At 37.4% G+C, this 16,584-nt stretch overlaps 1 protein-coding gene across 13 annotated transcripts in view; it reads left to right on the forward strand.

Moving 5' to 3' along the window:
- Positions 1-16,584, forward strand: part of tay (tay bridge kinase) — a 340,896-nt gene that overhangs the window by 315,164 nt on the left and 9,148 nt on the right. For 12 of the 13 annotated variants that reach the window (XM_088262457.1, XM_088262460.1, XM_088262462.1 and 9 more), the window contains 3 exons: positions 12,946-13,920; positions 14,268-14,401; positions 15,557-15,976. In XM_088262457.1, coding sequence (XP_088118583.1) covers positions 12,946-13,920; positions 14,268-14,401; positions 15,557-15,976 — 1,529 coding nt within the window. The remainder of the gene's footprint in view (positions 1-12,945; positions 13,921-14,267; positions 14,402-15,556; positions 15,977-16,584) is intronic. The other variant, XM_088262458.1, reaches the window with a different exon arrangement.

Consider the following 16,584-nt stretch of genomic DNA (forward strand, 5'->3'; position numbering starts at 1 on the left):
CAATGTTGAAGATAATAAATACAATGTAGTCATTTTCCACAAACCACCCACTGAAAGTTTTATCGCGGTAAGAGCGCCACTCGATATTGTGACAAACGATATTTGTAATCTAATAATGTTTTAACCGGTTCGTCAACAACTCGTTATCTCAATTATTATAATATGCTGGCGTGTTGTAACGTGCATAACTGATTTTACAAATTTATTGAGCGCCCGCCTACCCTTCATCGTGTCACGGCTCGTAGGGGAGTCAGGGACGAATGTAACAAGGTCGTGTTGTAACAGTTATGTAAAAATACAATTTTGTTACTAATCAGTATAAATTAACGTTTTTATTTTTTCATTAATTGATTCGTCAGTCACTTTGTGGTATAATGTATCCATTTTTAATTGAATTATTACTTAGTCATTATCACTTATTTTTAAAATCTATTGTGACACGTGTTTTGATGCATTCCGCATCTTTTTCGAACGCTTCTGAAATATGACGTAAGATTCCGATGATTCTTTTAAACAGCAAGTCGGCTGTCCAAACTTAAAACACAGTAAGGGACATTTTTTGTAGTAGGTTTTTTTTTGCATTTTTAGACTAAGTAGAATCTACTTAGTCCAAAAATGCAAAAAAAACGTACTACAAAAAAATGTCCCTTACTGTGTTTTAAGTTTGGACAGCCGAAGTGTACATGCAGTTTATTTGAACGAAATTTTAAATGTATTTATTTTTCATTACACACATATTTACAATTTACAATAATGTGTCCTCACAGGGATTTCCGTCCGAGAGCACATTTTACAAAACTTTTTTTTTATAAAAACATATTTGGTAAGTATTTCGTCTACCACGAATCATGCAATCGTGTATGACATAGCCGAATGATACGATCTCATTCTGCCATTCTCCGTTATCCAAAAATAGTAAATTACTGCATACAATATGTTCTGATTGCTTTAATCCAAAAAATCTCTGAATCAAATCCAGGGTTGAGAACAAACATTTGGACCCACTCAAAATAATTAAAAACGGGGAAAAGAATTAAAATTGTGGAATTTGTTACTTTAGTCCATGGCTGCCCTACTTTGTAAATGTCAGTAGTATGGTGGATTCGAGGATGTTTTATAATAATACATAAAATTCCGGACAAACATCCTCCCACATCATTCGTGCTATGGACACATTTAGTGTCTCGGATGAAGTTTAACATAAAATTGTTTTCACTTCATTGCTCCCGGAGTGGGTGGATGCTATGATAGACCATCAAATCGAGTGTAATCTGTGTTTTGACGTTAAATTATACGACTCTATTTTATTTCTCCAAGCTCGTCACGTTGTTTTTTAGTACCTATCAATGGGGATCGAGTCGACTTCAAAGTGTCATTTGATATCTGATAGTATTAATATGAATACTTTTATGGGTGCTCTTTATAATTTGACACTATGGTTTTATACAAAAAAGTCATTTATTAAATTCAAAGAAATAGTTGCACTGTATCTACATTCAGATTATTTTTTTTTACTTATTATTCATAATTGCTAAAGTGTTAAAAGTATAAAAATGATTTCAAAATATTTCACTGCTTATTAGTGAGATTCTCTTGGAATGTACTTTTTTATTATTTAAGAAAAAATATGTATTATTTACAAAATTACTTGAATTTCATACTATTTCTGTGAGCTTAAGTGGCTCATTATTAGAAATAGGCATCGGATTATGGGAGAATGGGCTCAAACCGAGAAACTCTGACTTTAGAGTCCGCGACACTAACCACGGGACCACAACCCGACACAATTTACAACTTATTTACAATTTATCCTCATACGCGTACTACAAAGTGAATGCTACATGATCATATCACGTTATATTTAATTCCGTTTTGAATTCCCATAATCGTTTCCCGCTAATTAATTTGCGGCGTTCATAAACATCCTGATTGGTTGATTAATATTTTGCGCGAATCTGGCGATTATGAATTAATTTGACCGCAAACAAGCCGGAAAGCAAACAGTGGCGTAGCAATACGGCGCACCGTACATTGTATGTAATCACAAATCAGTAATCAAACATTAGCGGATACGAAGCCCGGCGGCTCGGATCAGTTGCGCGCGATCGGGCCTGAAATTATGCACCGGCCATCGTTACTGTCTCGTCCGCGAGCCGTGATGCGACACGAACTAAACCGGCAACCGAATAAAGCTTCTTCTTCTTTTTCTTCTAACCCTTATATGCACCCAATGGTGCTAAAGGCACTGCATAATATCGACGCATCTTGATCGTTCATTGCACGAAGGCAAGGTGATCTGGGGAGGTAGTGTGGCACGTATGTCTGAGGATAGATGGACGAAAAGGGTGCTTGACTGGAGGCCTAGAACAGGACGCAAAAGCGTGGATAGGGTAGACAAGATGGTCCGACGACATTAAAAAAGTGGCGGGCCTGCACTGGAAGAGAGTCGCAAGTCCTAGATGGAGGCCCTCGTTCAATACTGGATACAAGAAGAAGGCTGAAGTAAGTAAATAAGTAAGGATCAGCCCCACGCTTCAGGTACCAGTCCAGGGTGATATGAAATAAATGTGAAAGTGAAAACCACCTACATATATTTATTTTGACCCCCGTGCGCATCGAACCCGGGACCTCCAGCACGGTAGGCAGATGCGCTAACCACTACACCACAAAAGCTTACTTAGCATTTAATAATAATTTAGTCCTTATCGTCAGCCGTCAGATGGTTATCCTGGCGTGTCGATAATATGTTGCGCTTTTGATTCCTTTTGTTTAGCGCTCGTAACGTTCAGATGGCTCCGATAGGAGTTAATTGCCCCTCGCTGGGAGAAGGCGGAACACGCCTTGTGCGTTTACCCCGACCGAGTTATTTACAGGTGTATAATGTTACGTGCTGTAGACACGTTCCCAAAAACGGGAGCCTACAGAAGCATTTATTACACGTTGTTACGAGTTACGACTCGCGGGTATCTACATGCTGAACTAATTATTAACTACCTGCCCGCCAACATACACGGGTTACCCGCAAATTGCTTTGGGTGTTGACACACCAAACATCTATACATACAGAATAGCAGAAGTGATTTTATTTTATAAATTGTCAAACTCGTACATTGACTCGATGGAATTGCTGGAACGTTTTAGAGCTCCCGGTCGGATCACCGGGCAACTGACACCCTAGCACTTCCCACGAGTAGAACATACTCTAAACAAGGTTCCTTTATTTATCGTTCATCAAAATTGGTCAACGATGAATATGGGAATTTCGATATGTTCTACTCCACATTGTCGGCACTGAGATCGCTTACATAGTAAGTCGATATTCATATCGTAAACAATCGTATGTTACTTTATTCTTTGTAGCAAGGATGCAACATGTTTATTAAATATGGTATTCATCTTATTAATCATATTATTATTATTTTTTTATTAAAAAAATTATGTATATTACTACCACTTATTGAGTTTTATTTTATTACACACAACTAGTTTCTAAAACAACTGTAGTTGTTTCATTCCACAAAGTTAATGCCGAATCAATAAATAATATAATGTTTTACTTGCTGAACGTTTACCTCACTGTAAAATCATGTTAGAATATATAATTATTGTTTTATATAAAATGCAGTTTCACCAAGAAAAATCGGCGCAAAACTTAAATCTAGTATTAGAATATTATTAAGATATGTTTACTTGTTTTCATGTCCTAAAAATATTTCAATAAATAATTTTTCTGTGGCAATAGTTCTGGCGATCTGATCCGAATATAATTCCGCTATGAATCATTCCGAAAACTTGTTTCTTCAATTTATTGCCCCTTTTACTATATTTGATGAGAAATATATAGTAAATTTCATTACTAAGTATTGATAAAACGATGTTAATTTGTATTCCTGTAATGCCTTTAGTGGCCACTTGTGGTATCGCGCCAGAGTAGGCTATATAGGTATAAAAGTTATCTACGTTCGCTTAATATTTCCACTTCCGCGAAGGAGAATGTAATACTACACTAATTGATTCTTATTCTCAATAACAAGTTCTTAATGGATCCGTACAAAGTTACGATACAGTTTTTCCCCCTATATAAAAAAGCATAAATCATTATGTAAACACAGATTTCTCATTCACCGACAACATTAATCACTCGGTCGTGTTTACGTAATATCCCGTTAATTTTAATGCGATTATTTTAATTTTCATTCCATGTCAGATATTAAATAAATTAACGGGCGGATTATCGTTTCAAAATACCGAGTTAATCTACACCACAGTTCCACAATACGTACACTATAATAACGTACCCGTGCGGAATTATACGTCTGCATTCAAATCAATTACCTTCAATTGCCATATGACTGTTCAGTTGATTTTACTTGATGCTAATCTGACACTATAAACATGATCGTGGTGTATGTATTCCGAATTTTATGTTGCCTTTATGCGGATGTACGTTTTCGTTGGCACTGTTATTAAATTTATGATTTAATCCGAGATAATGGCGGACCAACTTTGTGCATAACAAACATTATTTGCGATACTAAATTAATTTATGCATGAGAATTAGTGATTCATTTAAAAACGTATGTTTTCAATTAATTTAATCGTTAATCATTCTATGATAGCATTATATAGTAAGTAAAAATACTGTGCGAGTTATTTAAAAAAAGTCACCGAGGAAAGAAACTGCAATAATATATTTTTAATTTGCAACATATGGTTAGTGACGATAGGAAAATTTTGATTGATATTTGAATAAACACGTATTTTCTTTTAATCACGTTATACATAATCATAAAACGACGCATGGTGGTGTGTAGGGCACTGCGTCAACTCGATGGAATGTTGAGTTGATCGTTAATTATATGAGGGCAAGGTGATCGGTCTTACGTTTCAGGTACCAGTTCAAGGTAATATTAAATTAATATTAGAGTGAAAAAACACCTATATTTATTTTGACCCCCTTTCGAATCGAAACCCGGGACCTCCAGCACGGTAGCCAGCAGTTACTACCACAGTATGAAAAGAGATAATATATTTAATAGAATTATAATAATTCTCTATAAACCTGGAATGAAATTACGCAATAAATAGAATTTTATTTCCACAAAAATTGCATGTGAACCTAATATTTTTTTTATGTGTTGAGAGCTTGACAAAATATATAGTTACACGTTTTCAATGTGTTTGACACTTAATGTGAAGAGTACAGAATCATTACTTTTCTTTTTTTACTCGAGAAAAAATGTAAGTAAATAAATAACCTGTGTTTAAAATTTGGCAGAAAACTTACTTAAATTTAAACTTTCATGATCGAATGAAGCAGCTTATGAAAAATTAGTTTTTTCAGTATTTGCTGGATCCAAATTGTAATTTTTTTCTTCTGTGTTTGTATATTTATTTAAAAGTATGTAGATAAGTAATAATGATTTTTAGTCGTATCTAGTTAGCATTGAAAACTAATTTCGGTATTTTATATAAATCCGATTTTATCCTTTGGACACATCGATAAATGGTTGCATTTTGCATCAAATATTGTGACGTACGTTACCCCTCTTTACAAAATTACATTCGATATTCGACATGACATACGCTTGTTCAATTTGGAAATAGCCAACGAATGTGGATACTGCGTATTGGTATACCTACATGTTATGCAAACAATGTCCGCTGGACTATTTATCTGAAAGGTTTATTAAAGCTCGCATTCGCTGCTGTACAATATCATTGAATATTCGACCGCAAATGCAATTCATTAAACTATGCAGCCAATAAATTATATATCGCGGATTATATTATTGATTCTCCATAAATTCGTACTGACGTATTTTGTTCAAAATTTTAAAATGAAACGCGGTTTTGTATTGTGGCCTTACTCGCAATGATAGGATTCAGTTAGCGTCTAGCAACGCTGAGAAACGGACGTCAAGTCACTCTTAGTTATTATTTTTTTAATGAATATTTTTTTGTTTTTGTTTTTATGATGGCTGATGGCGCTACAATCAGCCATACTTCACAAATGTATTGAAAACCTTAACCGTATGCTAGGTTTCAAGAATTAATGCAATATGGGTGTTCAATAATGGGCAGAGTGGTGAGATTTCCACAAGTGTATAAAATGATCGCTTAAGCCAGCCAAATGCCAGGTCGTAAGCCCTGGTATTCTCAGACTTCCATCTTCTTTCATATAAGAGGGAAGAACGAGCAAAAATTGTGAAAAAGTTGCTCCCTTAACGAGCGACATTCACTTGTGAGCCGGGACAAAACAAAAAATGTTTCGCTTAATGAGTAAGATTCTGGAACGAATTATGCTCGTTATGAGAGGTTCCACTGTACTTTCTTTTTAAAAAAATCGAACGTGAAGAGACGTGTGACCTCTCCGGTGGTCGGCCGGTGATTGAAATCTGCGTTTGCGTTGTATCCCCTTAAGACTGTTGATTAACAATACAATATGTTTTCATCTCGGTGCCTTTAGTAATTAGTTTGCGTACAAATATGTCAAACTGTAATTGAATGCTCGCGCGGGCCCAGTTTTTGCCCGATTCGTGTAATTAATATTTATGTGCGCTGCCGGTTTATTAATTGGCTGAAGCATTAACCTGCGTTTACTTGTGCAATTAGCGAGCTAATGAAAAGCGCCCGTGTAAGTCTTATTGATGTTGTCGTTACCGCATATCCCCGCTGTATAAATCATGAAAATATGAGTACTTATCTGGTGTGGAATAATCAGCAAATAAAGTGCATCCACACGTGTAAGCAGTTTAAGGCCCAATAAACGATAAATCGCATTTTTTTATTACCTAATAGATTTTTTCTTAAAACAATGTTTTTGTAATGAAAAAACACTTTTTTTCGAAATAAATGTATGGTTTTGAAAAAATAAGTAATTGTAAGAGGAGTTAAATATATCAATCAGGTCGTAAGCCCTGGTATTCTCAGATTTTTATCTTCTTTCAAATAAAAGGGAAGAACGATACATGTTTCATATCAAGTTGGGACACCTTTAAATGGAAAGAAAATGTTAAACAATAGCTAGGCGGAGAGGGTCACGAAGAGCAGTTCATTGGATTAACTAAAAAAAATAACTAACTAACCATCACGCCACTTCCCCGCAGGGGTAGGCAGAGAGAATCGAACGCCACACCACTCTGTCTTTGTAAACATTCTTCGCCTCTTCTACATTTATACATCTCCTCATACATACCCGACGATTATTACGACTCCTGACCCGGCCGCTTTCAAGTACTTGACAAACCTGATTGTGCCAGGTTTTCCTCGGTCTTCCTCTGCTCTGATCAAGAGTTAATTTTGTGAAAATTGTAAAATAGTTTATATTCTTAATTTTTCTAACTATTTTATATGTAAAGACTACACTATTTTATATGTAAAGAAATCATTCCCACCGAAGAAAATGAGTCATTTCACACAAGAGTAATAAGATATCTTAAATTTTCAAGTCTAGACCACTTAAGAGTTGAGAATGGCGATAAGATTTACCATGTAATATTCATCAGATAAATGATTCGTTTAATGTTTAAAGTCAATAAAACGAAACGAACACTAATCCGACATTTAATACGGTTTGCAGTTTGCATGCATAATTGATAAATAAAAAAAAAAGTGAAAATGTAAAACCATTTACGGAATAGTGATTCTGCGTCATCCGGAGTGAATAAGATTGACGGTTGCTAAAAGAAAAGATGTTTCTTCGCGATAAATACTAATGACGAGATTCAATTAACATACTTTACGTAGATAATTATGTAAATGGCCGCTCAGCGGAATTACTTAATGAAGCGAGCACGACTTGTCGGCAACTACAAGGCGAGTGTCTTCATTTTATATTAATATATAGATTATGGTTCAATCGAGCTAACAACCAACTATTTAAATGGATTCCCGCACAAAGAAATGCTTGTCAAATAGACAAACATCGCATTACCATACATTACGATATTATTACACTTCATGTTCGATAAGACGTCAATTCATTAATTATACCATACCACTCACAGCAAGCATAATTTACTTTAAAATACAACACATACCGTTTTTTTCGTATCACCTGTTTGGAGGTAGGTATAAAGACTACAAAAAAACTTTTATGACAGTATGCTGTATTATAAAATCATGTTTATTTTCCCCTTTTAATGTTGGTAACTTATACAATTGTACTTTTTATTTATTGGGGGAAAAAACAAGGGGTAAAGTTTTGTACATAAATTAAAATGTTAATTCATAAAGTACACAAACAATACATATATAAGTGTAATTCATTGATTTAGCATTAATTTTGTAGAATGACATGAAGATTTAAACATAAAAATAAAGCACTTTTATAATGCCACTTTTTTGAGTTTATTAATGTAAACGTGACTAGTTTCGAAAATACAGATGTTCTCATCAACGGATGAAAATGCAAACTGTATTTTCCTGAAGTTTGTATTTTCACCTATTGATGAGAACATCTCTAGATCTCGAAACTAGTCATGTTTACATTAATAAACTCAAAATATTTTTTTACAAGTAAATCATGCTAACATTTTTGACATCTCAATATAGGTGAAGAAGAATATGGAAGCCTGGGTATATGTGATCACTTTATGCACGTGCAACATTCACCATCCTACCCATGATTGACAACCACACTAGTAAAAAATTTCACACCCAGATTTGTGAACAAGGATTTGAACACCCAAATGTGTATTTCTATATATATATTTCAGAATATAGACGTAATAAGTTTTTAGCGCTATTTTATACCTCCTCCTTAAGTGATTGGATTCCTTGTGTGTAATTCGTATATATTTTTGTAAATAAGTAATTGGATGAGGAACTTTAGAATGCGTAATAAAAGCATCCATATTTTATGTCGTCCTCATTACGCTATAATGTTCCAGTTGGTAGGTCTGAAGCTGCGTGCACTCTGAGCACTATTCATTATACTGCTATACATTTATAGCCATTTAATTCCGAACATTTTACGACTACACTAAACCCGGCATTTTAAAAATACCGATCATTTTTCACAATCGCATTTATTGATTTGAATTAAATTTTAAGAGGGGGAATTATATTTGAATTTGAATCGCTCTTGGCATTTTATTGAAAATGTTGATTTTACATTATCGTTTTACGACCGCACTTTGCGTATGTCCAGGGACGTAGGAAGGCATTGGCAAAAGGACATTTGCCAAGGATTGGCGAAGACCTAAAGTGAAAGGACAACTTTCTTCATAAGCGATACATATATTAATGGCTTCGTTCAAGCCAAGACTTCAAAGAAACTTCAGCGATGGTTCTTAAATAATTTTTATAGTAAATGTACTCGTATATTTCGAAAAATCACGACCACGAAAAACTTTCTGAACCCTTGCAATTTCGACATTAAAATGTAAATAAAAACGAAAAAGATAAATAAACTTAACACCAGTAAGTTGGTATATGTATTTATATAATATAATAAATTTTATTAAATAAATTTATTGAAAATATTTACGTAAATAAGTTTATTGAAAGTACTTAAATTATTAGATATACGAATTTAAAATATAAATTATAAGAATATGATATACGCGAGCCATCTAGATTAAATATAAATATGCACAAAAAATATTTTTAAATTTGCGTTGTTCTACAAACATTTGGTTTTTCCTTATTACTCTGTATTTTTACCGTAAGGTTGTTTTTATGATTGCGAAACCCGACTTGCAAATTTTAAACGCGGGATTTTGAATTCGATTATTTAAATGTATTTCAGTAATATTTTTTATTGAAAATACCATTTTTGATTGACATGTTTCGTGCATCATTCGTTTATCCTAGATATTCGATTGATTTTTCGTGCGATATCTACCGATTTCGCCCAAATCGTTGCTACGGCCCTGGGTATGTCGTTAAAATACAATCGTATTACGTATTTTAAAAGGATTTTATAGTTTAAGTAAAATACATGACTTTATCGCCTTATCATGTAAAAATATACCGCAAAATTCGCGATTACACTCATTTAAGCTAATACGATAAAATATTTTTCCTGGTATCCTTTCATGTAGTCAATTAAAAACGTGGATTTTTTATAATGTACAGCGCTATACATGTCGTAAAATACCAATTTGTACGTTTAAATACACAGGATTTTATGCTTTACATCTGAGGTTACGTTGAACGCTGAAAATGCGATTTTATCGTATTACAAAATCATATAAATTCAATTATACTATGTATATCTCACCGATTAAGTTTACAAGTGAATTGTTTTTTTTGCTCAAGATTTTTAAGTTTATCCATCTTTAATGAGTTTTTTTACAAGCCTCTTATATCGGATTTGTTTTACGAGTACTTATTTGTTACTTTATTAGTTTTATCTGTCCACAATCGCACTTTAATCAACCTGTGCTCGTGTGCTCTTTCGTTAACAGTAATTTAAAATAATACTCTTATCAAAGTTTCGTCATTTTATCGGAAGAATCACTTTTCGCTCGTTTTCTATCACGCGTCAATCAAGTAAGAAAAAGTCGAATCACACATCACTCGTACTAAACCTCATAATCGTAGCACGGCCCGTAATCCTGGATTATACTTTATGCGCAAATTATCTGTCGACTTATCCAACCTCGAATTATGCATTTATGAGGGGCTATAATCTGAACTCGCATGTTGGGGTTGGTTTGAATGAATCATGTAATGAAATTATCATGTGATGAATACATAGTTGCACTACTTGTGTTTGAACAATAACGCTGATATCTTAACTCTACCGGTTGTCCACCGACTCGGGCAATTCATCTTGTGACATTCGCTTTCCATTGAATAGTTTAGTTTTGTAACATTCTGTTTCCGCATACCATAATGCACAAGACACTACATATATCAGAGTAATACAACATTATCTTCATTATAAATTGCAAACTGTATACTCTTATGGTACGTACGCTAAAAATACGAATATTAAGTATTAGGTTTTCTCTTCTTCTTTATTTAGGACCATGTTCTGTTATTCTCCGGTCCGCTCCTGAGAGGTAGAAGACCAGCTATCTCTCCAAGTATTAGGTGTATGTACTTATGAATCAGTGTTTTTTTTAATTTAACTAAATACATCATAATAGTCTTTTTTTCTAAAAGAAATGTTGACTTCTGTTGTTTTGTATGGCGAGTTTTTAAAGTAATGTGTTCACGCTTCGTTGTTCGCGCCTACACATATGTTTTAAATAAATATTTCGTCAAACGGAGAATACAATTATTGTATTTAAAATTCTCCGCGGAGAGAGCGATAAATCTTTTATTTGGAGTCCGTAAGAGTCTACGAGCGAGTCGAAGTTCAGAAATTCCGATGTTTGCGAAGTGTGAGAATGTTAAACGTTTCGTCGCATTCTAAAAACCGAATGAAAGGAAATCTTTATTTTAAGTCGAAGTAGCATCGGTCGTGTAATGACTCTCGAAAATACGTCTCTCGCGGACTTGATTTATCGCGGGCCTCGGAGAACCGAGTATTTACTAATGTATTACATTTATCACGAGCAATAAATTTGCTACAGTGGAGCGGATTTTACGATCGCCCGTTCGTGTGACGTTAACATTTTTTCCTCGTTAGGTTTTCGTGTTGGTAAGCCATGAATGATAAGTAGTAATTGCCAGCAGACTTTTCACCGTTCCGACACACACGTGCCTTCGTTTCTCTCTACAAACTCGATACAATATTATCTTACCCGCCCCCTCGCGACAATGTTCGCTTTATTACGCTAGAGATAAGTTCATTTAAAGCGAATTGACACCGCAAATTAATCATAGAGCCCCTGTTTTTTTAGACGATAAAGGCATCTGATATTCTGCCTTGTTTCCATCTCGACAGACTCCATTGTTTATTATTATATTATAATACATCCTCGCACCGCCAGCTATTGAGATAATAGTATTTAATTTGACGCGAATGATTTATGAGCGTCATAATAATGTCAGCTCCTTGTAATTCCAAACAATGCCTACGCTAATTCCGCAACATTTCTGGTGGTGTTTGCTTTACAAGAAGTGGATTAGATGGCCTTAGGCGTGTTTGGTTTGCGATCACTCGAAGGTTCCATTTATGTACTAACTAATAATGAACGTTTCGCGGGTAGAAATTGTAATCGTTTACCTTCGGTTAGAGCCGTTTTGAACGGAAAACTTTGAATTGTTTTTACATTTTTATCGAAGCAATTAATTTTTCGTGATTCTCAAACTTTTCACGTGACCGTACCACAGGGGCGGTTTAGCTGCCGCGGAAAACTGTCTCAAACAAACTTTGCTGCGAAGTTGAAATGCTCACACTGTACTGAACGGTATCGCGTCACTACATCGAACTCAAAGCGACATCGGTTTCCACCAGACTCCCATTGCGTAAAACCTTCATCGTGTAGTTGATAGTACTCTCTTTCGCGGCGGCAGCCGTAAAATCGTCGTGCGACATGAATTTAAAAAAAGTGCGCTCGGGGCGATTCTTCGCGATGCTAAATCGCCCGTGTAGCGTAGCCCTTAAATTATTTTATTGGGTACGAGAAACACGTAAAGGATTTACGACGTATATTTTTATATTTTACGATAGCTTTATTATGATTAACGATAAAAATGTTTTATGGAGTGCGCTATATTAACAGTAATCGTTAATAGAACTATAAATTTGCGCTATTATTGTTTCGTTTTTTCGTGACAAAAAACTATTGTAGTATGTATTTTAAAATTAAAATATGATAACATTTTTAATAAGGATGTAGAAATATTTAGTTTTTTTTAAATTAAAAATAAATTCGTATTAAAAAAAATTTAAACAAGATTTATGGTTCCTGTTTTTTTCGTGAACTGATTTGCCTCACAAAGGGATCGTCAAGCCGATATAAAAATTGCTATTATCGCAAAGTGTGTTTTGTTTTCTATTTATAATAGCGGCGTTAATGAAATATTGTTTGTTTGTTGCAGGTGTCGAATGGTCCCGTTACAACGCACATAACACCGCTGTCCAACCACGTGGCGCTCAATCACCTCGCGCAGCCTAGGCCGGCTTCTGCCAAAACTCAGAACACTCCCCCCGTTACTAAATTACCATCTCTCCAGACTAGTAAACCAATAAGTAGTAATAATAATGTTAATAGTAATAGTAATAACGGCAGCGCGCCGGAGACGGGGCCCCCGCTCGGGCATCCCGCGCTCGGCGGCTACCACCCGCCCGGCTACCCGCCGCACCACCTGCTGCCCCCGCTGCCGGCCGCGCACCACGACTACCGCCACCACAAGGCGGCCGCGCCCCCCGGCTCCCACCACCCCCACCACAACCCGCACCCGCCCCACCCGCCCCACTCCCAGCACCCGCCCCACCCGCCGCACCCGCCGCACCCGCCGCACCCGCCGCACCCGCCACACCAGCACGGCGCCCAGAACCACAACTCGCACCCGCCCAACTTCCACCCCTCCGGCCTCCCGCCCCACGGCCAGCATCCGCAGAACCACGGCCAGCACCCGGCCGCGATGCAGAACCACGGGCAGCACGTGTCGCTGCCCAACCACGGCCAGCACCCGCCCAGCCTGCCCAACCACGGCCAGCACCTCCCCGGGCACGGCCAGCACCCGCCGGGCATGGCCAGCCACGGGCAGTACCCGGTGGCGGGGCACGGGCCGCACCCCGCCCTGTCCAACCCGGGGCTGGCGCCGCCGGCCGCCGCGCTGCCCGTGGGCTCGGCGGCCGGCCAGGGAGCCGCGGGCGCCGAGGGCCGCGCCGGCAGCCCGGCCGTGGGCACGGCGCCGGGCCACGCGCCGCACGGGCCCGCGCCGCCGGCCGCCTACCCGCCGGGCTATCCGCCCCTCTACGCGCCCTACGCGCCCGCCATGCACCACTCCCCGTACGTGCCCGCCGCCGCCTCGCCCAGCGCCGCCTCGCCCAGGAACACAGATACTACCGTGAGTTTCTTATTCACTTTTCAATACTTTCTTATTCGGTAGCGATTACAATTTCCAACGACTGCGATACACACTGCAGCAAGCACGTTTTTATTCACACTGCAGATAGCGCTTCTTGTAACGTCTCCATTGGGGAGTTACGGATGCACAGATCACTAACATAGTGAATACTTAGTTTCATGTTTGTTATAGCATCATTATCTCTGATTTCGGTGTACTTTTGAACATTCTTCGTGTTTAGCGTCGCTTCCTCCTTGATGCTTTTTACTTTGAGCAATTCCGAGAGGTGACATTTTCTTTTTCTCATGTGAGTATTATGCTTACTAATTTAACTCATTATTTTTCAGCAGAGATCGAGTTTATCATCACCATTAGTGGCCCCGAAGACTGTCAGAGCGCAGACCCCGAGTGGGGCTCCTCCACCCGCTGCCGCCCACTCCCCCAGGGGGCATAGCCCTAATAGGGAGAGAGATAGCTACGGGTATTATATTTGTATTATTTAATAATTCGAAATTGCAATTTTCCCTTAATTCGAAAGAAGATCAGTGAAATATTCAACATTTCGTTAGTTGAAATGGCAACCATAACTTGAAAAACGTCAATGCTTACCTAATATGTAGTAGAGAGTAGTATGTAGTAAACCTTAAGAAATCAGAAAATATAAATCGTACAGGAACAAGAATTATAACTAATGGTGCAGAGAACTAAATTTATTCAATATTGTTCAGTCTGAATTAAACCTTTAGAAGTCAGAAAATAAAAATCGTACAGGAACAAGAATTATAACTAATGGTGCAGAGAATTAAATTTATTCAATATTGTTCAGTCTGATGAAAAATTTTATATCATGACTTTTTTAAGCTTGATCTCTTTACGTAATATGAACTATTAGGAGTTATCTGATTTTTATGTAGTAATACCGTTATTGACCAAATATTATGACATTCTATGTAGCCATTGAAACAGCTCATACTGAGATATTATTGACAAAGACATATTTTACATTGAGGCGCAATATCTTTTCCATATGGAATAGTGTTTGGCTGACTGGTACAGCTATCATTTCCTCAATGCTAGATATGAACACTATAGCAGTCATAGTTGTGAATGTATTAGAATCATGAATGCAACATATAGTTTTTCGTTCTTCTTCTGTTCATATCATATCAGGTCCCCCTAACGTCGACTATCACTTGAGAGTAATTGTCCTTGTGTTGGGCAGCTCTAAACAGCGCCGGATGGTCCTGATCCCTGTCCAATCTCGTATATTCCGAAGCCAGGAGATCTGTCTTCGAGCCACACCTCGTCGACCCTATACCTTGCTTTTTATGATTTTTTCTCAATTTTTTTCCTATATTTTGAATAGATTGGAAAATTAAAAGGTTATTTTAAAAAAAAAATTATAATGAAAAATATAAATACTTATATGTGTTTTTATTATTTACACAAATATTTCAACTTCTGTGAGCCTAAGCGGCTCATTATTAGAAAAAGGTATCAAATTATGGTAGAGTGGGTTCAAACCGAGAAACTCCGACTTCCGAGAGTCCGCGACACTAACCACGGGACCACAAACCGACTCATATTTTTATATTAAATAGAGCTTATTTTGATTATATTATCCATTAAATTGCAGAAGCAACGTGAGCAGCATGTCAAGAGCCAGCGTCACCACTCCGGTGTCAGCATCAGCGGGACCCTCCCCGGCCCCTCCCGCGGTGCCCACCTCCCTAGCCCCCTGTTTAGCTCCTAGCCTAGCCCCTACCCTAGCTCCTAGTTTAGCACCAAGTTTACCTCCCAGCTTGGGGCCGAGTATGGCCCCGAGTTTGGGCCCCAGTCTGGCCCCGAGCCTGGCGCCCAGTTTAGCGCCGAGCCTGGTGCCCGGCCTCGCGCCGAGTCTAGCACCGAGTTTAGCCCCGAGTTTAGCCCCGAGTTTAGCCCCGAGTTTAGCACCTAGTTTAGCGCCCAGTTTACCCCCGACAGCTGTTCCTCCTGTTCCTGCCATACCCGTGTCTTCCTCTGCGCCCAAACCTCCATCGCATCAATGGGGACTTAGGTAATTCATTTTATTTATTCTATATTTATTTATGAATTTCTCAGAGCATTTTTTGAGATATCGATAAATCAATTTCCTTCAGAAGGATTTTGTAATTTTTTTCTGTTAGAGATTTTGTCATTTAGCATGCCAGTATTAATAATAAACCAAGAATTATTACCTTAATATTGTTACTTAATGAATACTTATTCTAATTTATTGTCTGCCTCCGTAGTGTAATGTTTAGCACGTTCGTCTACTGTTCTGGAGGTCCCGGGTTTGATTCCCAAGGGTATGCGTCAAATAAATATAAGTGATTTTTCAGTCTAATATTTACTCAACATTACCCTGGACTGGTACCTGAAGCGGAGGGTTGATCACCTTTCCTTCATGTATTAACGATAAGAATAACACAATAAATGAGTTTAAATGATGCAGTGCCTTATGCACCATCGGGTGCAGATAAGGGTTTGAAGAAGAAGAAGAAATCTTATTTTGTTATATCTATAATGTATTAGGTTGTGGGGTATTGTTTGTACTACAGACTGAGGTGATAATAATTATTCAATTCTTCCTTGCGGTTCATATCTCAAGAAAGAATTTAATAATTATTATCACTTCATATTTTG

The sequence above is a fragment of the Brachycentrus maculatus genome, unplaced genomic scaffold (genome assembly GCF_059751285.1).
Source record: "Brachycentrus maculatus isolate JH-2025_06_01 unplaced genomic scaffold, ASM5975128v1 h1tg000180l, whole genome shotgun sequence".
NCBI classification, from domain to species: Eukaryota; Metazoa; Arthropoda; class Insecta; order Trichoptera; family Brachycentridae; genus Brachycentrus; species Brachycentrus maculatus.